Source organism: Ursus americanus, chromosome 35 (assembly GCF_024610735.1).
Source record: "Ursus americanus isolate L20-20 chromosome 35, mUrsAme1.1.p, whole genome shotgun sequence".
Taxonomy (NCBI): domain Eukaryota; kingdom Metazoa; phylum Chordata; class Mammalia; order Carnivora; family Ursidae; genus Ursus; species Ursus americanus.
In genome coordinates this window covers 14,097,366-14,119,844 of record NC_142161.1, presented here as the reverse complement: position 1 = coordinate 14,119,844, position 22,479 = coordinate 14,097,366, and the positions used below count along the sequence as shown (strand labels likewise).

Below are 22,479 nucleotides of genomic sequence, written 5' to 3'. Positions count from 1 at the left end.
AGCGCCGGCCGGGCGGGGCTCGCGGCCGGCTGCCCGGGCGCGCGAGGGGCTGGGCGTGCCCACGGGTGACGCGCCGGGCTGGACCGGCCAATAGACGCACGGTGGCGGGCGGGCGGGCCTCGCGGCCGGGGGCTGGAGGAAGCTAACCGGAGGCCGGCAGGACAGACTGACGCTCGGCCTCAACGAGGGAGGCGCGCGGCGGGGATGGCGCTGGCGCGGGCCTGGAAGCAAATGTCCTGGTTCTACTACCAGTATCTGCTGGTCACGGCGCTCTACATGCTGGAGCCCTGGGAGCGGACTGTGTTCAGTATCCTGCCCAGGCCGCGGGCGCGGGGGCCGGGGTTGGGGGAGCGGGAGCCCGGGCCGCATCCTCCCCGGCTCAGGCGCCAGGGGCTGGGGGGTGGAGGCTGGGGGGCGGAGGGTGGAGAGCCGGCCCTGCAGGGACGGCGCGCGCGCGGACTCGCCTCTTCGCTGCGGGCACGCGGGGCGGAGGTCTGGGGCGGAGGGCGGCGCTCCCGTGGTTGGGGAGGGTGGGGGACTAGAACTCTTGAGATCCTAGGGGGGCTGTGAGTCGCTTTGAGCGGAGGTGGAAGCGGCTTTACTATTGGAGGAAATCCCCTAGGGCGATGTCTAACCAGGTTTGTCCTCGCCTGCACTTCGGCCGCGCCTGCCTTTGGTTCAGTCCCCTGCTGTTTGGGAGGCAGGGACTGTGTAAGTGGAGCAAATCGTTCCCGGCTGGGACGGCTTTGACCTTTAACTGTCCCCGAGTTAGCTGACTTTGGTCCTAATGAGAATGCTAACCAGTTTGGCAGACTTTTAATCATGGGAACTTGTGTTTGTGACACCCCAGTATAGTTTTTTGAAAACAGTTTGTTGTACCTTATTGGTTTTCAGGATGGGGAATTTAAAGAGTGTGTTTTATTCATTAAGTTGCTGTTTTCGCAGTCCGTAGAAGTCGAGCCAAGAAAGGAATTTGTGGTTAATCGTAGATAGTGTTTGATACTGTGTTTTCATAGATAGCTGATAGATATTTGTTAATGATATTGAAGGTTCACTATGAGCCAAGCAACTGTGCTAATAAGCACATTGCCTGTATCTTAACTCATCTAACTTCATAACAACCTCACTTAATACGCAAGGTTGTGAAAAATAGGCTTTCTGAGTCTGTGATGTTTGTGTCATTTGTCTGCGTTGACATGCCTTGATATTATTCTTGCAGAATACATACTAATAATGAGGTGTAACTTTCTTCTTCTTCTTCTTCTTCTTTTTTTTTTTTTTAAATTTGGGGGCCAATATGAAACTTTTCACATAACATGCCTACTTCATACAGGGTCCCCCCTTTTCTTTAAATTGAAGTATAGTTAACACAATGTTACTTTAGTTTTAAGTATACAACAGTGATTTGACAACACCGACACGGCCTCCTTTTCAATGTGGTTTAGTTTGCAGTAGCTTCAGAACAGCTTTGCAAATGCATTGTTGCATTCAGGTGGAGTGACTGCGATGATTTCATTCCAAGCATTAATAAGTGTGTTTATTTGTATTGAACTAGCATAAAATTGTACTCAAAGCTGTCTTTTGTTTCAACACTTTGGAGGAATCTTAAGCTGCTTACAAGGAAATTTATTTATTTTTAATATTTGTTTCCAAAGCTTTCCAGAACTTAAGAGCCATAATTCATATTTTGGATTTAAAGTCTGAATGTAAAGTATGTTCTGATTTCCTGCACCATTTATTTGTAGTTGCAGTTCTATAGGTTAGAGCTCATGAAGTTATCTTTCTAAAATGTATACTAAAATATAGAAGCACATGCTTCTTGACTCAGTTAAAATCATCTTTTTTTTAAAGGGGGGGGGCAGAGGGAGAGGAAGAATCTTTTTTTTTTAAGATTTTATTTATTTGAGAGCGAGAGAGAGAGCACAAAGGGAGAGTGAGAGGGAGAAACAGATTCCCCGTTGAGCAAAGAGCCTGATGTGGGACCCAGTCCCAGGACCATGAGATCATGACCTGAGCTGAAGGCGGACACTTGAACCGATTGAGCCACCCAGGCAACTGAGGGAGAGAATCTTAAGCAGGGTCCGTGCCCGGCGCAGAGCCCAACTCGGGGCTTAGTCTCATGAAACTGAGATTATAACCTGAGTTGAAATCAGGAGTTGGATGCTTAGTCTACTGAGAACCTACTGAGCCATCTTTTTGTTTGTTTGTTTATTTATTTATTTATAAAGATTTTATTTATTTGTCAGAGAGAGAGAGTGGGGGGGGCAGGGGGCGGGGGGGATGGCAGGCAGAGGGAGAAGCGACTCTTTGTTGAGCAAGGAGCCTGATGTGGGGCTCCATCCCAGGACCCTGGGATTATGACCTGAGCTGAAGGCAGACGCTTAACTGACTGAGCCACTCAGGTGTCCCTTTTTTTCTTTTTTTTAAAAAAATTATGTATTTATTTACTTAAGTAATCTCTACATCCAGTGTGGCGCTCAAACTCACAACCCTGAAATCAAGAGCCACATGTTCTTCCAACTGAGCCTGCAGGTGCTCCTTAGTTAAAATCATCTTAAAAGTGAATTTAAGGGGCGCCTGGGTGGCTCAGTCATTAAGCATCTGCCTTTGGCTCAGGGCGTGATCCCAGGGTCCTGGGATGGAGTCCCGCATCGGGCTCCCTGCTCTGCTGGGAGCCTGCTTCTTCCTCTCCCACTCCCCCTGCTTGTGTTCCCTCTCTCGCTGGGTGTCTCTCTCTCTGTCAAATAAATAAATAAATAAAATCTTTAAAAAAAAAGGTGAATTTAAACAATGTTGCAGTAAATTGACGCTCTTTAAGTCAGAAGTTGAATGTAGAGCCCACTGCAACAGTCTGTTAAATCTTTTACACTGAAAAGCTTTTGTTTGCATGTGAATACACGCTACAGTGTGAATGGTATTAAGGTTTTTCTGTGTTACATGGTAATAGTAACAGTGTGCTATAAATAACCTAGATGCTGGCTTTTTGGGGGGATGGAGGAATAAATTATGAACTGAAATGTAGTGTGTCTGTAGATTTTTGCTTTTGACTTCTCATTGGTTTATGTGACCAAGTAATTTCAGTTTTTAAAAAAACTAATGGGAACTGCAACCAACTAGCATTGGTTCCTGTAGAATCCTGTGGTTTTAAACCAAGAATTAAAAAAAATCTTATTTCAAAGCTCACATAAATGAATTAACCCAAGGTAGAAATGTTTTATTTATTTATTTATTTATTTATTTATTTATTTATTTATTTATTTATTTATGTATGTATGTATGTATGTATGTATGTATTTATTTGAGAGAGAGAGCATGAGACGGGGGAGGGTCAGAGGGAGAAGCAGACTCCCCGCTGAGCAGGGAGCCCCCTGGGGGACTTGATACAGGGACTCTGGGATCACGACCTGAGCGAAAGGCAGTTGCCCAACCAACTGAGCCACCCAGGCGCCCCAGCCCAAGGTAGAAATATAATCCTTTTGACATAAGCCGATCTTAAATTACTATCAGCTGTTATATTATTCTAACTCAACTTCTAGAGCTAAAGTCAGGCATTTAATTTTTGTATAGTTTGGAATATTGATTTGCGATGAATCTGCATTCTAGCTTGGAGGAAGGAACTGAATGAGAAAGCTGCATTTCCCCCCACTCATTAGGAGCTTTAATTACTGTGAAGTAGTTTGAATTTCATAAATTCATTAATAATTAGTAAGCTTCACATAGAACAATTTTGTGGCTAGTTAATGATTTTGAAAAGAGACATACTTTCTTAAAAATCACATTGAAAACAGTTACCACTGCTAGCACCTAACATTTCGTGTAGGAGAAATTTGTCCGGTTGTCTGAGAAATGGTCTCTGAGTTAGAAGGTCCTAAGAGAAAGACTCTAGAAGAAGGTAATGGCGTTAGTTTCCACGTCTTTGCTATAACTCCTTTAATAAATTGAAGTTGTCCTTGTTTTAGGGAACAGTGATACCTTGTTATTAACTACTTCTGTACATTTTTTCTAGAGGCATCCTTGAACATCTGAATTTGCTTCTCTGTTTCTCCAAATCAAATAGCTAGAAGTTCATTAACAGTTGTAAATTGAAAGGTCAATCCCAGTTGAATATAAGGGTTTTTTGAAATTATCTAAGTAAGGAAATTGTGATTCACAAAAAATAATTTTCAGTACGTTTTTAAGGAAATGCATCTGTGTCAAGTCGGGCACACTGCAAGTGGTCTTGAAAGAGTAAGATGTAAAAATCCGTTTTGTAAGTCCTTCCATGCTAGGGCCCGTACCCTAAATTTTTCTCTTATCATCTGCTTTCTGTTACCACATTTGAAATGATACATTAGCTTTTGCTTTGTCAGCCAGTATTTGAACTTTTTCCACGTGCAGACATGGTTTCTCTTGTGCAGGAAAAGGGGATGTGACACCTGATTAAAACAGAAGGCAACAATGAAGTGAATCACCTAAGTGCGGAGTAGTATTGCAGTGAATACTGTAGCCGACCTGTGCAGACTGAAATGCATCGAGCTCTTGCTCCAGAGGAGAAGTTTTAACATGTTTCTAAACCCCCTTTCCCTACTGGCAGCCATCAGTGGGGAAGGAGAAGAGGAGGTTTTGTAACCGAGACAGGTTTTGTAACCAGTGAGACACTCCCTGTGGTGCCTCACTGAATAACATTGTAACCATGCTGTTGAGGAGAGGTGTGGAAAATTTAAAAATACCTTGTGAAAATTATTTGAAGCATAAGTAAAAGGTATTTAGCCTTTTTTTAAAAATTAAATTTATTCTGTAGTCACTGAGCTATATTTGCTATCTTTCTATGGCTTCTTATGTTTCCATGGCATTTTATGCTTCTATTTATTTTAAGCAAAATGTGGGCAGTTTTTTTGGTTTGTGTTAGGAATTCGATTCCCCCTGAAAGACAGTCTATGTTTCTTTGTTTCTTCAAGGAAATAAAAAAAAAAATGTTTTTTTTTTTTTTTTTTTTTTGAGAGAGCACACGTGCTTGCACACGTGCACACACACGAGTCGGGGGTGGGGTAGGGGCAGAGGCTGAGGGAGAGGGAGAAAGAGATTCTCAAGTTCATCGTGGAGCCCCATGCAGGGCTCAATCCCAGGACCCCGGGATCATGACCTGAGCTGAAGGCAGACGCTTAACTGACTGAGCCGCCCAGGCGCCCCAGGAAAGAATTTTTTTAAACCACTGTGCTGGACACACAGATAGTCCTTGAGGAACATTTGTTTGTATATTGATTTGTCATTTCAAAGGAATTGCAGAAGTGTTTGGGAATGGTAAAAGAGACCTGATTTTAAATCACTTTTAGGGTAGCTTTGGAACTTGGCTGTTTCTGGCCAACAGAATTCAGTTCTTAGAAGAGAGAATTCAGGGGCGCCTGGGTGGCTCAGTCGTTAAGCGTCTGCCTTCGGCTCAGGGCGTGATCCTGGAGTTCTGGGATCGAGCCCCACGTCAGGCTTCTCTGCTGGGAGCCTGCTTCTTCCTCTCCCACTCCCCCTGCTTGTGTTCCCTCTCTCGCTGGCTGTCTCTCTATCTGTCAGATAAATAAATAAAATCTTAAAAAAAAAAAAAAGAATTCAGATTTTAAGAAGTAGAAAATGCTATAGATTGAAAGAACTTCTTTGATTTGTTTTAACAGATGTTAACAAAATTTGCATTGTTATGTCTATTCATCTGTAAAATATGTGTGCTTGCTGAATTCTGCATTTCACAATTATTAGGTACTTCCTAATTGCCAGATACCATTCTAGATAGTGGGGGTACGACTGAACAAAACAGATAAAAATATTTATTCTAATGCTGCTAGATAAATAGGTAAAAAATATAGACTATTAGATTGTTATAGTTGTTACAGAGAAAAATAAAACAGAAGAGGATAGGAAGTAAGGAAGAAGGAATGTTTTTCAATTTTAGCTAGAGTGGTCGGGAAGGGCATTTAGAGAGATTTAAGCAGGGAAAGAATTCCAGGGGAATGAGCATTCTAGGCAGAAGGGACAGTAAGTATGAATGCCCCAAAGCATGTCTGAGCAGCATGTCTGTCAGGTGTCACAGATAGCCCGCGGGCCGGTGTGGCTGGGGCAGAGTGAAGGAGGGTATCAGTAGTAGGAGACGAGGTCAGATCCTGTAGGGTCTCCTAGGTATTGGATTCAGAGTTAAGGAGATGAGGGGAGGTACTCATACCTTTGGAGTAGAGTCACTCAAATCCAGTAAGAATTTTCTCATTGATATTTTAATATTTAATAAACTAGGAAAATAAGCCATGAAAACATACATTTCTCCATGAGACTTGGAGCTCTTTTCATTTTGAATGGGAAAAAAAAAAAGTCCTGGAACAGGTTTTTTTTTTTTTCTTTTTCTTTCTTTTTCCATATTCAATGTACTGAGTTCTATAACAAGCTTTCAAGGAAGATGGACTTCAAGGAAATTAGAGTAAGTTTTAGGGAAAATTGGGATTCATGCATGTTCTCAGATGGATCCACCCTGGGGTCGTTGCAGTAGAGTGAGCTGGGCAAAAAGTGCCCTGGGACACAGGGCAGGAAGAACATGGGGACTGGGAGTGCTCAGAGAACTTTCCGGGAGGTATTTGAGTGTTTTGATTTTTTGTTTTCTTTTTGTTCCCCCAAATGGGAAGAAGGTATGGACTTGGGTGTAGAGGTGTGAGGGGATGAGGAGTACCCCAGGCTGACTGGCTGGAACAGGGATTCTTTAAGGCAGAATAAGTGTGAAGTAAAGTTGAAAAAGCAGGTTAGGGCCATTTATTAATTCACCAGATACTTCTGTGTGCATACCTGCTACCAGACGCTGGCTTAGGTGCTTGCAAAACATCTGAGCAAATGAGACAAAGATCCCTGTCCTTGTGGAACTTTTATAATTGAATTATAGAGTATGCTAGGTGGTAAGCATTATGGGAAACAGAAAAGTAGGTCAGTGTACATTTCTTATCCCACTGACCTACTTTTCTGTTTTCCATAATGCTGTTTTTAAAGAGGATGTCGGGAGAGGCTTCATTGAGAAGGGCTATTTGAGTAAAACATAAAGGAAGTGATGGAGTTAGCAGGGTGGAAATCTGAGGACAGAGCATAGCTGGCAGAGGGAATAGCCAGTGCAAAGTTCCTGAGTCCAGACCCTGCCTAGCATGTGTGAAGGCCACCCCTGAGGCAGGTATGGCTGGAGCAGAGTGACCATGGGGGGAGAGCAGTAGGTGATGACATCAGAGTCAGTGGAGATCTTGGACGATTTTTAAAAAAAGATTTTATTTATTTGAGGGAGAGAGAGAGTGTGCACGCACACATGGGGGGCGAGGGGCAGAGAGTGGGGGAAGAAGACTCTTCACTGAGCTGGCAGTCTGATTTGGGGCTCCATCCCAGGACCCTGAGATCATGACCTGAGCTGAAGGCAGGTGCTTAACTGACTGAGCCACCCAGGAGACCCTTGGCTTTTACTCTTCATTGAGAAGGATGCTCTTAGAAGGTTTTGAGAGAGGAGTGATCTGATCTGATCTTAGGTTTGAAAAGGTTTACTTTGGCTGCAGGGTTTGGGGTAGATTAAGGGTGGTGAGAGGAGGCAAGGGTAGAAGCAAAGGTAGGTATTTCGGATTAAGGTAGGCTTTGCATGATAATGAAAAAAAAAAGCGTTGCAAAATTCATGGTGTATGCTGTTTCAGCAGCAGCTAAGTTAATTTATTTTCTCAGCTTTTTGCTGTATCCTCAAGTGCTTACAGCTAGAATTGAATTTTTTTCTTTGTATCTTAATATACTAAAATATTTGAGAGTTTAGAAAATATGAATTCTAAAATTGTAAATAAAATAGATTATACATCCTCATGGTTCAAAACTCAAAAGGCACCAAAAACGTAGCTGGTAAAAGTCTTCTTTCCACTCCAGCCAGTCCAGGACAGCCAGTGTCACCAGTTTCTGTGCATCTCTCTTGAAATATCTCTGAACACCTGGAAATGCTCTTAATCCGTGTTTAATAGTGCCTGGTTTGGTGAAATCAGAGTTTTTATAAGCCAGTGTGGAGGTGATTGGGGAATACATTTTGCCCTGCCACTTTTGAAGGTATTAATAATTAAGTCAATATCTCTTTCTGTGTATTTCCTATGTAACATATTTTTGTAAATAAACAACAAATAAAACAAAATTGACTAAGAAAAACCTGTATTTTGGCCCGGGAGGACCTTTAGATCACTTTCTCTGTCTTTGGCAGAGCTTCCTCTGAGGTATTCAGCAGAAGGAATTATCATAAAAACCCCAATTCACCAGAGTCTTCTACTAGAACTTTCTTCTTAATGAGTGCCTCTTGAAGAAAATGTATGTACAGAATTCTTTGACACTTTAACTAGAGTTCCAGTAAAAATCAGCATATGGTTTGATGATTAGGGAAAAATTCTTAACATTAGAGAAAGTTACTTCTAGAAAAATACTTTTAGCAAGTCAGCTTAGTGCCTTTTAGAAAGATTTATCAAGGGGCGCCTGGGTGGCACAGCGGTTAAGCCTCTGCCTTCGGCTCAGGGCGTGATCCCGGCGTTCCGGGATCGAGTCCCACATCAGGCTCTTCCGCTATGAGCCTGCTTCTTCCTCTCCCGCTCCCCCTGCTTGTGTTCCCTCTCTCGCTGTCTCTATCTCTGTCGAATAAATAAATAAAATCTTAAAAAAAAAAAAAAAAAGAAAGATTTATCAAGGTACTTTCAAACAAAATGTGATTTCAGAATAATGTTGAAATAACCTGAACATTGCCTTCAAACTTAAGGAAAAAAATGAATTTCTTCTCAATAATCTTCAGTCTTTTATATTTCATGCCATTTCCTTTTGAACTTCCTTTTGTAGAAATGAATGCAGTCTCTGTTACAAGGAAGGGCTGGGGAGGGGGGAAGCAAAGGTAAGAATAATTGTAACTGATGCATTAATACTTGCAAGTCTCTGCCGCAAAGGTATTCAGACTTTTCGCTTGTGTAGCCCCTAGAAGATCAAAGAGCATGTTGTACTGGCTGTCCATCATCTTGTTCATTTAAGTTCACATCCGAAATATTTCATAGTAAATTTAGACAGTTACAAAGGATTTCATTCCTTGCTTTTCTTATATGTATTTTATTATTGCATATTTTTGTTAAAACCTTAAAACTCAGTTTTTTCTTGTACAATTCATAAAAAGTGTTCATCACATAACCTAATTGGCAAAGCCGGTCCTCATCGTGAAGCCAAGTAGGCGAAGTCAGCCTTAATTTCTGTCAAAAAAGCTCAGTGCCATTTTTCTGCTAAAAAAATTGTTACATAAACACGTATACTCCTGTCTCCCCCCCCCCCTTTTTTAATTTATGACTTGATTTGACAATCAGTGGTTAGTTCTCATCCATATTGACTGTAGAGTTTTCTAAGTGGTAACAGGTACATAGATAACCAATGTATTAAGCTTGTTTGGTGAATCTTCATCCTCATTGTGTGTCCTGGACAGCCGCACTTGGGTGTGCTATGGGACATTTCTCACTCCTCTGACTCAGATAGCTTTGTTGAGCCTGACGTCAGTGTGCACATCTGGAGTTCCATCTCCTTCATGGCACATTTCCAGATTTTTTTTTTTTTGAGTGCCTGAAGTGCACGCTCCTTGAAGCGCACTCCATGGGTGCACTTGTAACTGTTGACAGTGTATTCTCCGGTCACTACCTCACTGATGGCAGAAAGGCCCCTCTTCTCGCCATCCTTCTTTGTAGGAGTCATTCTGTCAGGCCCAGGCTGGAAAGGTGTCTCACTTCTGAATTCAAATTATTAGATGGTTAGATAGGTGAGGCTTGCAGCTGTGCCAGGAGTTTGTTACCCGAATGCAATAAAGTACAACTCGAGTTAGTTATTATTCCTTTGTTTGCTGTCCCAGAGGTTATTTCATGCCCTGGGGAAATGCATAATTATCAGATTCAGGAAGTAAAGTGGGAGAAATGAAGTTGTGTGGGGCATGGGAAGGGCAACTAGCAGATGACTATAATTGTCGGATCAGTTTTAGGAGAGAGTACAGTGGCAGCTGAAGATTCTGTAAACCCTTCCCCTTACCCCATCTTAGCCTTCTGGAAAGTCTTGGTCTGTTTGAGGCTCCTGGGCTTTAGTTCAAAGATAGCTGCTCTAGCCTGTTTTACCCTGCCTTGATATTAGAATGAAAATGTTAGGGGCGCCTGGGTGGCTCAGTCGTTAAGCGTCTGCCTTTGGCTCAGGGCGTGATCCCGGCGTTCTGGGATCGAGCCCCACATCAGGCTCCTGCGCTGGGAGCCTGCTTCTTCTCCCACTCCCCCTGCTTGTGTTCCCTCTCTCGCTGGCTGTCTCTCTCTGTCAAATAAATAAATAAAATCTTAAAAAAAAATGTTAGAATACCCCCTTATCTATACTCCTTAGGATATGATAATTTCTTCTTTAGTAGCTTTCAGGAAAGGCGGAAGATGAATAAAACTGCTGCACAAGAACTGAGTGGTCTGCACCAGGATGGGCAGGGAAAGCCACACACGGTTGGCAGTGGGGACAGAACACACAGAGATATTCTGCAGTGTTTCAGCACGTGGTACCAGCGATTTGTCAGTAGAAGTGACTGTGGGTCCTATATATGTATTTTTATTTTTTAAGTAAGCCCTATGCCCAGTGTGGTACTTGAACTTGTGACTCAGATCAAGCCACATGCTCTACAGACAGAGCCGGCCAGGTGCCCCTTCCACTACTTCACATTCTTGAAGTCTTTGTGACCTACCCCTAGGCTTTGAGTGTTGTAACATTTAAGGTACTTAGGAGCAAAGATAAGATAGATTCTTTTGCTTAAAAAACAAACAACTACAGTGTTCAAATTTAATAATTAAAACTGTATATCCCAGAAGATCCACTAAATAGAGCATATATTCTTTTCATAAATTGGAATGCTTAAAAGATCGTAGTTATGAAATGATGGAAAGATATTAGTTATGATCAATAGCTATGAAAAGTACAATTACTACTAAAACAAGACTTCTCGCCATGATGTGTTCCTGAAAAATCCCCAAATAATGGGGTTTATGGGAAAAGAGCACTAGAGCAGGGCACCCAAAATCAATGCAACGTAGTAATCAAGCACTAACCAGAACAATATTTGGCATCTTGAGGGATAACTTGGATAGCCCAGGCAGGCAGGCTGGAGGCTGCCTCAGGGGCCATTAAAACTGCATGGACATCAGTGGTGCGGATGGCGTGGGCTGCCATCAAGGGGGCGCAGGAGCCAGTGTGGAGCTAGCCTTTCTGCAGACGGAGCCTTGGTGCAGATGCTGACTTTTAACTTTCTTAAGATAGAGCTCAAAGGACTCCGGTCTGTGCAGCAGCTGAGCTAAAGGTTGTTTCTTGAAGAAGGTTATAATTCTCCCACTAATCTGGCTTCCCTAACTTATGAGAAATCCCATATGAAACAATGCAGCTCCTATGCTGTGCTAGTCAGGTGTGAGATAGCTGATGTTCCAGAAATGTATTACAGCATATTTCAGAACAGACTGGGATTTTTTTCCCCCCTTGACCCTGGGACTTCAAATCTGCATGAAATTAATAGACGCTTATTTATAAGCTATAATTATCACACAGTGATACACAGTCTTGGTGTCTCTGGGCTCAGAGCTGCAAACCATTTCCAGGACTGGTTCAGAGTTGAACATGCTGGTTTCAGCAGCATGCTTTTTTGTTTGTTTAGTTTTTAAAGAGTTTGTCATCAAGTTATCATTTCTAAAGTGAATTTCTATACTTTGGTATAATCAACACACTACAGAATGGTCAGAAGCTGATGTGATGTCCTTCAATAGGACCCATAAATATAAAATTGACTAACATACACAGACTGTAACAGTATCAATATCTTCCACTTGCTTTTATTTGAAGGCAGTTAGAAAAGTATCAAGAGACAGTTGATATGTTTGGTAACAATACACTTTCTTAACACTTCTCTTGGTGATCTCCAGTTTTTTTTTTTTTTTTTTACTAAGCTTTAAATTTTGATTTGAGTATAGTTAACATACAGTGTTAGTTTCAGGTGTACAATATAGGATTCAGTAATTCTGTACATTACTCAGGGCTCATCATGATAAATTACTCTCTCTCTTTTTTTAAAGATTTTGTTTGTTTATTTATTGAGAGAGAGTGAGAGTGTGCTCATGAGTGCAAGTGACGGATGGGGGAGAGGGAGGGAAAATCCCAAGCAGATTCTGCTCCAAACATGGAACCTGATGCGGGGCTCCATCCCATGACCCCAAGACCATGACCTGAGCTGAAACCAAGGGTCGGCCAACGGACTGAGCTGCGCAGGTGCCCTGATAAATGTACTCTTTAATCACTATCACCTATTTCACCCATCCCCCCAACCAACCTCCCCTCTGATAACCATCAGTTTGCTCTCTATAGTTAAGAGTCTGTTTCTTGGTTTGTCTCTCTCCCCTTTTTTGTTTCTCTCCTTTGCTTGTTTGGTTTCTTAAACTCCACATATGAGTGTATTCATACAGTATTTCTCTGATTGGCTTATTTCACTTAGCATTATACTCTCTAGCTCTACCCATGTTGCAAGTGGCAAGATTTCGTTCTTTTTTTATGGTTGAATAATATTCCATTGTGTGTGTGTGTGTGTGTGTGTGTATGTGTATGTGTGTGTATGTTTATATGCATACATGCATACACACACACACACACACACACACACACACACACCCCACGTCTTCTTTATCTGTTAATCTGTTGATGGACACTTGGCTTCTTCCATAATTTGGTCATCGTAAATAATGCTACAGTAAATATAGGGGTGCATGTATCCCTTTGAATTACTGTTTTTGTATTTTTTGGGTAAATTCCCAGTAGTGCAATTACTGTATCATAGGATAGTTCCATTTTTAACTTTTTGAGGAATCTGCATGCTGTCTTCCACAGTGGCTGCACCAGTTTGCATTCCCACCAACAGTGTACAAGTGTTCCTGTTTCTCCATGTCCTCGCCAATGCTTGTTATTTCTTGTGTTTTTGATTCTAGCCATTCTGACAGGTGTGAAGTGATATCTCGTTGTAGTTTTGATTTGTGTTTCCCCAATCATGAGTGATTTTGAGCATCTTTTCATGTGTCGGTTGGCCATCTGTATGTCTTCTTTGGAGAAATGTCTGTTCATGTCTTCTGCCCATTTTTTTAATTGGATTATTTGTTTTTTGGGTGTTGAATTGTATAAGATGATCCCCAGCTTTTTGAAGTCAAGGGAAAAAAAAAACCCATAGTGGTAAGGAAGATTTCCTTTTTAGAGCCTTATTCAGTAGTCGACAATTATTTTCACTTAGGGTTTTGATTGCTTTTCACAAAACAGCCTATAATAATACTTTATCAAATGATTTTTCTTTTTTTATTAAGATGGTTCCTTAAAATAAATTAGACTTATCAGAACTTCTGCGTATTTCTAAGGATAAAAGTAGCATTCAGAATTGACTTTACAAAAGGACTTTGACTAATAGAAGACTGGATTGTTTTTTTTTTTTTTTAATGATTTTTTATTATATTATGTTAGTCACCATACAGTACATCCCCGGTTTCCGATGTAAGGCTCGATGATTCATTAGTTGCGTATAACACCCAGTGCACCATGCAATACGTGCCCTCCTTACTACCCATCACCGGTCTATCCCATTCCCCCACCCCCCTCCCCTCTGAGGCCCTCAGTTTGTTTCTCGTAGTCCATAGAGAAGACTGGATTGTTTTAAGTGACATTTTAGCTTTGTTTTTTGAGTGAACAGTGCAATCAGAGACTTAAATCATTGAAATTTATTTAGATTAGTGAAGAGGTGTAAGTCATACCTGCTGGAACAAAGGTCTCTGGGTTTTTTCTGATAAGAAACTACCTTTGATTTCTCCAAAGTCTTATGAATAGGTTATCAAGGTAGGCAGTGATAGTGCAGTTATTGGTTGGTACAGAAAGTGTTAGTTACTGTGGTCTTGCTTCTGACGTACTGTACTTATCATGAAAGCATTTCCTCTCTTTGTTACCAGGATTTTTTTTTTTTTTTTCTTAAGTTGCTGGGAAAAGGGTTGGGGATGGCTCTTGTATGGGCAAAAGAAATCTTTATTTTTTCCTATCTAGCTGGAAACTTCCCAGCTCATGATTAGTTGGGGATCCCTGTTAAAGAAACAGCAAACAACATACAGAGATATGGTTCCACGTTTGCTTTTAAATTCATTTGCTTTTAAATCCGCTGAACCCATAAAATATTTATGTTATATCCAGGTTATAAATAACCTCTGATTGTTCATTCAGTCCTTGAACAAACATTGATCTTCAGTGCCTGCACATATCCTGGCACATTATCTGCTCAGTTCTTTTTTTTTTTTTTTTTAAAGATTTTATTTATTTATTTACAGCCAGCGAGAGAGGGAACACAGCAGGGGGAGTGGGAGAGGAAGAAGCAGGCTCATAGCAGAGGAGCCCGATGTGGGGCTCGATCCCAGATCGCCGGGATCACGCCCTGAGCTGAAGGCAGACGCCCAACGACTGCGCCACCCAGGCACCCCTATCTGCTCAGTTCTTGAATGATTTATGAAGGCCCTGCTTTATGCAGTCGTGCACCACAGCTGGAAGCAAAGGTGCAGCTGAACCAAGGCGCTCTCACTCTTACGCACTTACCATTCCGTGGTAGAGACAGTTACGAACACACAAAACAAATTTTTGTTTTTGTTTTTGAGGGTTTTTTTTGGTTATACTCGAGATGTCATTAACTTTATTCTGTTCTTCTCAGATCACATAGCCCCCTCTAGAATGTCATCCTGGTTAATTTGTGTACAACTACTGATATGTCTATTATTAAAGACAACCGTAAGAGTTTGGTAGATAGAAAGGTTGTTCTCTCATTTTGTGTATTACCTTCCAATGTATGTGTGTTATAAAATATAGATTGTTTGCATTTTTTTTCTGTGTGTGTGAAACAGAAGATTACATGAAGGGTGATTGAGAGGTGGTGCCTAAGGGCCTGCTCCATGCAGGTGGGATCCTAAAATGTTAATGCAGGAAGTGGCCTCATTTTATGGAGAAGAAACTTGGTTCCAGAGGGGTTGTGATGTCCCAGAATTATACTATAAATTAATAACAAATTAGGAGTAGGGTGACCTTGGGCAATTCCCAAGCATTGTCTAAGTCATGATGTTAAATGCCTGAGCCCTCCAACAGTGATTTTAATAAGGGTTATATTGCCTTTTGTTGCCAAATGGATTTGATTCATAATTCTCACACCAGCCCTGAAAGGTAGGTGATGCGTGTCCTTATTTTATAGATAAGGAGACTGGTGACCAGAGAGTTTTTTGCACAGTCGGGGATTGGCGGAGTCACAGCTCAAACTTAGGTTTCCTCCAGGGCCCTGGTGTTTCCAGTACCGGTTCCTTGTACTTCACAGGGTGTGAAGGATACTTTAAGCTTTGAGAGGTGTGTTAAAGAATGCAGTGGATTGAGAAATCCACTCAAGTACCAGATAAAATTAGAGGTAGTGTATACTCTAAATGGTATATGTTTAGCTCTCTTTGTAAGAACACTTCTAAGGAGGCGAACCTTGCAAATGTCATGATAAAACCAGCGCCTAAGAGCATCAGTAAAACTACCGTTTTAAGTGGTGTCAAGCACCGTCTCAGGGAATATTCAACTGAGTTACGTGGCAGCTACTTCAACTACATCGCTTCAATTGCATTTGTAGAAAGTACTTATAAAAGTGGCCTTCTTTTTGCATTTTTTGGAAAGGTGATTATTAAGGCTAGTAGAAGTCCCTCGTGGTCCCATTGTCTACTTACTCACCTAGTGTGTCCAACTGTATAGTTAAGTTGGTTTTAAATATTTTCTTATGTTTCAGAGCTTTAAGATAATTTTTGGGGATACTTTTCACATTAAATTGTACAGAAAACTCACTGTTAGAGGCTCATTTAATTATTGTGATTCTGGGAATAATTAGGAGAAAGGGGATCAGAATATAGAAACATTTTTTGGAGACACACAGGATAAGGTTAAATTTAATAAGTGGCTATGGGTAGAAGGTTAGGTTAAGTTTTTTATTAAATATTTTTTTTGAGCAGCTTATGAATTGGCATTTTCGCGTCTAGGTTCAAGTGACTTTCAATAATTTTCTCTTTATCTTGGCCAGAATCAAGAATTGTTTATTCTGTTTCTGAGAGCTGCGACTTTCTATTTATTTCCTAGTAACAAATTAGACCCAATGATGTCTAACTCAAATTTTGTAAAGGGGGAGAATCCTTCACACAAAACAGGTTTTAGTCTAGTACCATATGTAGTTTCATTTTCTCTTACAGTTTTTATTAAAAAAAAACCTGACTATTTAGGCATACAAAACCTCCATAAAGAATAATATAGTGAATGTGTATATACTACCAACTAGGTGAAAAAAAGCGTTACTAATACATGTGAAGCTCCATTTATGCCCCTTCTCGGTTACTTCTCCTTTCTTCCTCTCCCTATTTCACCTCACCAAGTAACCATCCTGCATTTAGCATATATAATTATCATTTATTTCCTAGTGCTTTTATTCACAGCATAATGCTATATAAAGTCATGACGTCTAGTACCTTATGGTTTTTTTTTTTTAAAGATTTAATGTATTTATCTGAGAGAGAGTAAGTGAAGCACGAGCAGGAGAGGGGGTAGAGAGAGAGGGAGAAGCAGACTCGCTGCTGAGCAGGGAGCCCGATGCGGGGCTCGATCCCAGGACCCTGGGATCATGACCTGAGCCGGAGGCAGACGCTTAACTGAGGGAGCCCCCCAGGCGCCCCTCTAGTACCTTATGTTTTAATCAGGCAAAAAACCTTTTCAAGTCTGGTAATTCTTGCCTCACTTGCAAAACATAATTTTATATGCATACAGGAATTTAAAATTTTGACACTTTAATGTTCACAAAATAGAACTTAAGTTTCAGATTCTTGTCTTACAGTAAAGTAACCTGTTAAGGTAATTTATGCATGTTTCTTAACTGATCTAGTCTCCATACTAAATTAAAGAATTATAGTGCCATAAAGAGTATGTAATATAATCATTCAAACGGCTGTTTTTACTAATTACTGATTACTTCCTAGTTGACTTTGAGCCATTGACCTGACGATCTTACCATTTCATTTGTTTGGTGTGTACATTTTATTTATTTATTTGGTGGGGGGGAGGGGCAGAGGGGGAGAGAGAGAGAGAGAGACTCTCCAGCTGACTCCCTGCTGAGCACAGAGCCAGATTCTGGCTCAATCCCAGGACCCAGAGATCCTGACCTGAGCCAAGGAGTCAATGCTCAGCTGACTGAGCCACCTAGGTGCCCCAGTGTGTACATTAATAAGACTTAAATAAAAGTGTAAAAAGCCTTAAAAACATTCTGAAAATACAATATTGCCTAGAAATGGATTTTATTTTCCTTTTTTGTGGTCACTATAAAGTTTTTCATCACAGTAATGTGTGAAATGTGTAGAAAGTGTCACAACGAATCTAGAATCAAATGTTTCTTGAGGAATTTCATTATTCATCAAATGTTTATTAAGCATGTATTATGTTAGATGTTGGAGATACAAAAAAGAGAAGACATTTTTCCTATGCTCAAGAAGTTGATAATCTGGATGAGATAAATACATAAAAAATAGGGGGCGCCTGGGTGGCTCAGTCGGTTAGGCGTCTGCCTTCGGCTCGGGTCATGATCCCAGCGTCCTGGGATGCGTCCCACATCAGGCTCCCTGCTCAGCTGGGAGGCTGCTTCTCCCTCTCCCTCTGTGGCTCCCCCTGCTTGTGCTTTCCTGCTCTCTGTCAAATAAATAAATAAAATCTTTAAAAAAATTCATAAAAAATAGATAATGTCAAGTAATAAGGGCCAAATTATATGAATAAAGAGCTTTATGTGCAGTAGGGCCAAGAGGCTGGGGGGTAAGAATGGGAAAAATATGAAAGCTAAGGAAGGCCTCATCTGAGAGAGGATAACTAAGCTCTAAGAATGATTGGGTTTTATTAGAAGGAATAGGATTTTCCACATATAGGAAGGTATTATGCACAGTGGTTAAGAACACAGATTTTTGGTTTGACTGATCTGGTTTGGAATTGGCTCCATTGCTTACTCTGATTTCAAGATTTGGGATTACTTGAACTGGCTGAAGGACTTAACACCGTGCTGGGCACATACTGGACATGCACAGAATGAAAGCTGCGGTTACTTCTGTTATTCTTACTATATTATTATTAAACCATAAGCAAAAGCGGAGCAGTATGAAAATATAAAGCATTGTTTTCTGAGGCTCACATAATATGGCTGTGAGTAGGTTGTGCTTATCAGGGGAATTATTTGGGTGTTGAAAGTTACATGGGAAAGTAGCATAGTAGGTGACGCTCTTGGTCTCCACCTCAACCCCCCTCTACTCGCTGGTGTAGCTCTCCCCCAGCCTCTGTTGTCTGCTCATCACTTCTCGCGGTCCCCTTGGCCAAGGCAGCTGTCTTACCCAGGTCGGTTTTTCTCACTCAATTCTGCAGCTAATGATTGATAGATAAAGGGATACAGAAAGTCAGGCCTCTCGCCTCAAAGCAAAACCACCATGTGGTAAAATTCATGCTCCAGCGTGTCCTATGGGAGCTGAGCCCCTGAACCTACTTACCTTTTTCTTCCTGCTCAGTTCTGCTCTACTTACTCCCTTCTGCTAAAACTCCCTCAAGAATAACTTGTACAAGAATCCCTGTCCCGATCTCTGAATTTCTGTCTACTTCTATGGACTCCAGCCTAAGGTACTTTGGACTAGATTGGAAAGGTTCTTGGATGTTTGGCTTAGAATTCCAAGTGCTGTCCTATTGCATTGGGAAGCCTAATGTATTTTAAAAGGATCACTTTAGTAAAGAGTGGCATGGAAAGTGGCTAGAGGCTTAAGATGGAAGCTTTGACATAATTAAGGAATGGTAAATACCTCACTCATTTATCATTGATTAGGGTAGGGGAACATGAGATATAAAAGTCATTTGTAGGGATTGGGAAGAACTGAGACGTCTTAGATAATTTGAATCTGTGGAGGAGGAATCGAAGAAGTTTCTAGATTGAGTGACTAGGCAAACAGTTAATCAGTAGTTATATCAACTATTTCAAATAGTTGAAACAATGACTCCTAGAAAGAACTGGATTAAGGGAGGCTGAAACTAAATTTAAAAAATGATTATGGGAGACTTCATCCATGGTTGCTAGATGAGGAGAATGAATTGGGGGTATAAGTCAGCTGGCTTCAGTTTGTGCTCTGGCTCTGGGGACAGGTTCCTGTACGGCCCTGGACAAGTGACTCAGTGTTCTGTCAGGCTCTGATGAGTAATGGTCATGATAAACATTTCACAGGAAAGCTGTTAGGGTCAAGCAAGATAATATATAAAAGAGGTTTGTCAACTGAACTGTTATGCAAATATTATTTGGTAGTAAGCACATTGTTTATTTAAACCCTATCTTCTTGTGAAAGAATGTCACCCATTTTCCATGGTCGGAGGGTCTGAAAGATAGGAACGGGGACAGGGGAGAGAGAGAGAGGATGTGAAGGAATGGATTAATAAAATGTGGTCCCAGCCCAGAAGCAGTTATTCCTTCGAACATGGCTACATGACAGCAAAGCAGAAAGCCCTTAGAGTTTACATAATTTTTGTTAGCAGTATTTTGTGTGGCCCAAGAAGAGGGCTTCTTGCTGATTTGCATGTATGCCATTTCAGTTCCTTTGGAACACAATACAAATGTTTATTGTTTAGGTTGTCAGGACGACTTTTATTTGATGTTGCAAAGTTCAGTGATAGCAATAATAATAATAATAGTAAGAGTAATGATAATAAATGTTTAATAGTGGTAGGTGCTGTCAGTTTATATGTCATGAGGTTTATGATTGATCTTGGCTTAGACAAGCCAGTGCTTTTAGCCAAACAGTCTAAATAATTTAAAAATTGTTGGATCATACATTTTTTTTTCATTGGTGGCAGAAGGTGGTAGACCTTCTGAAGTCATTAAATACAATTTTCTTATACATTTCTGTTTCTTAGGTTCAACAGTGTCACTTTCTATGTTTCATTTTAATCTGTCTGGTGTTTCAGAGTAAAGCAGGGAGAGTAACAGGCAGGTACCTGTCTTGGAAGGTGATAGTGAAGATAAAGTGAGCTCCGGAACTTAGAATGGTGCCGGGCATAGTTAATATTAGTGGCTGTAATGATTATTTCTTGACACAGATGAGAAAGCAGTCAGTGAGTGGGTACTTCACCATAAAACAGTTGAAAAAATTGGGGGATTTCCTTTGGAATCAGTGAAGAGAAAGGAGATTGTTTCCTTAACTACAACTCAGATTCCATGCTGGTCTCCATCGTGGGGATGGCCTTGTACACAGGATATGTCTTCATGCCTCAGCACATCATGGCGATACTGCACTACTTTGAGATTGTACAATGACCAGCATGTGACCGGACTCGAGCGGCTCCTTGGGGAAGAAGCGTCCTCTGAAGTTGGGGTGAAACCTCATCAGATGTCATAAGAAACTCTACTAGATGTCACCATAACCAACCCTACGGATATAAAGACTAAAATTCATGAGTAGAACAGGAAAATAATCCTGACTCATGTGTTGTGTTCTTTCTTTTTAATTTTAAAAGAGGCTCTTGTATAGTAGTTTTTGTCTATTTTAACATTGTAGTCATTTGTACTTTGATATCAGTATTTTCTTAACCTTTGTGACCGTTTCAATATTACCCTGTGAAAGCTTTTCTTAATGTAACTTTGAGTACATTTTAATTGCCTTCTATTTCTAAAACCCAAAGTCATTAGTTGGGCTCTGCTGTTCTTGCTATTGTACGGCACATCCATCTGCCTGGATATATTTCTACTCTTGACCAAAGTTTTGTAAGAAACAATACAAGATTTGGGGCAGGGGGATGGGGAGGGAGGATATTTTATTGAGAACTATTTACAAAAGACTTATCTGTAAGTTTGAACTCAGGAGTACAGTTTTAGCTATCTAGACTCTACTCTTAACAGCTTTTGCTTTAAAACTATTAAAGTATTTCTTAACAATGAAAAAGAAAGATCTTGCTAAAGTTAAAATAAGGAACATTTCACCTTTTAAATATTTAATTCTTATGTGGACTCATTTCCAGAAAACTTTGGTGATGATTCTTATGACAATAGGTGGTTAAATAGCATTGTTATGTAATGCTTATATCCATAGAGTTTTTAGTAGAAAGTAAATCAGTTTCCTTTGAGGGTTATTATTAGCAATGTACTTCCTTAAATTTAGTTTCCTGATTGTAACGGGTGCTGCAAATGCATTTGCACATTGCAATAAGATGAGATGAATTGTTAAAAACTATAGCAAAAAGAAATGTAAACTTGGTTAAAATCCTTTCACTCTTTGTATTTTTTTTTAAAGATTTTTATTCCTTAAATGTAAAATGACTACCTAATTTTTTGATGTAAACTCATTAAATTCAAAGAAAAATCAGCTGGTGTAGCAGTATATTTTCCCCCCGATTGTTAAATATTGATCTAGTATTTAAATTTCTGAATTGACTGCTGTGGACAAGTAAGTAGTAAGTATATCTTAATATGCCTCTCAACATAAAAGTATTGCTAATTAAAAAAACGAGACCTATTTTAACATGCCTTCCATAATAAGTTTTGCTATTTAAAAATATGTTAAGTATTTTTGCCTCTAACTTTTAAGGACTAGCCTTTTGAAGTGTGTTCTAGTCTAGAGGTATGGAGTAATATATAAAAGTTTGGTATTTTCAAAGAGTCAATTTATATCATCACTATTAAACAGGGATGGTGACGTTAATTTGTAATTATGTAGTTTCGGTATTCAAGCAAATTAACGATTATGAGGAATTAACTTTGAATTTGTTTAATGCTCAAATTTGGCTTTGCCCCAGGGATACCCCCACCCCCATAGAGAACCATTGATAAGTGGATGTCTAATATCTGAATCTCTGGTGAGTTGAAGACAGAAGTTGAGAATCACTAGCTTAGATGGGTATACAGATGACTTATCCTAGTCTTCTACTCGGAAATCTTTAATCCATCCTCACTCTTCTCTGAAATCCGTTAAGTTGTTGTTGCATAGCTGGTGATTATTATGAAACACTGGCCTGACGTAGATGGAAGTTTGGCTTTTCAGAGAATCTTGAGAGTCAGAAAGAGAAATAGGAACAGGTCTATTAAATAGAAGGCTATAATGAGAGAGTGTCTCCATCTGGAGTAAAGGACACTGTAAAAGAGTTGGGTTCCCTGTGCTCAGGGTTCCTCCCTGAAATGCCACGCTCTGCATGTATCCTTATGACCTGGCCTTTCCTTTGATCATCCTGTTGGAATTGGGGCTTGGGAACCAGAACAAGACAATGATACTTTGGCTCTTGCTGTTAGTAAGAAAGTCCTTTTGTGTCCAACCCTAGAATCTCAGGTCTTCTGCCAGCACCCACAAAACTGTGCCAGACTACCTTGTTAGCTTGCAAGTAGGGTCA

The 22,479-nt window shown here is 40.5% G+C and overlaps 1 protein-coding gene, 1 long non-coding RNA gene and 1 pseudogene across 3 annotated transcripts in view; 2 read left to right on the top strand and 1 right to left on the bottom strand.

Annotated features, from left to right (window-relative positions):
* The window catches only part of LOC123795700 (uncharacterized), a 288,542-nt gene that overhangs the window by 843 nt on the left and 265,220 nt on the right, over positions 1 to 22,479 (top strand). The window lies entirely within an intron of this gene.
* Positions 118 to 21,461, top strand: SPTSSA (serine palmitoyltransferase small subunit A). Its single transcript, XM_045802585.2, has 2 exons — positions 118 to 307; positions 20,313 to 21,461. Exons 1-2 carry the CDS (start codon positions 205 to 207, stop codon positions 20,414 to 20,416), a joined length of 207 nt encoding a protein of 68 aa, XP_045658541.1. The 5' UTR covers positions 118 to 204; the 3' UTR covers positions 20,417 to 21,461.
* Positions 9,335 to 9,717, bottom strand: LOC148107113 (large ribosomal subunit protein eL31 pseudogene; annotated as a pseudogene).

Coding starts and splice junctions, on each gene's coding strand:
- SPTSSA (XM_045802585.2), top strand. CDS start 205: ATGGCGCTGGCGCGGGCCTGGAAGCAAATGTCCTGGTTCTACTACCAG. Junction 308..20,312: donor CTGGGAGCGGACTGTGTTCA/GTATCCTGCCCA, acceptor ACTACAACTCAG/ATTCCATGCTGGTCTCCATC.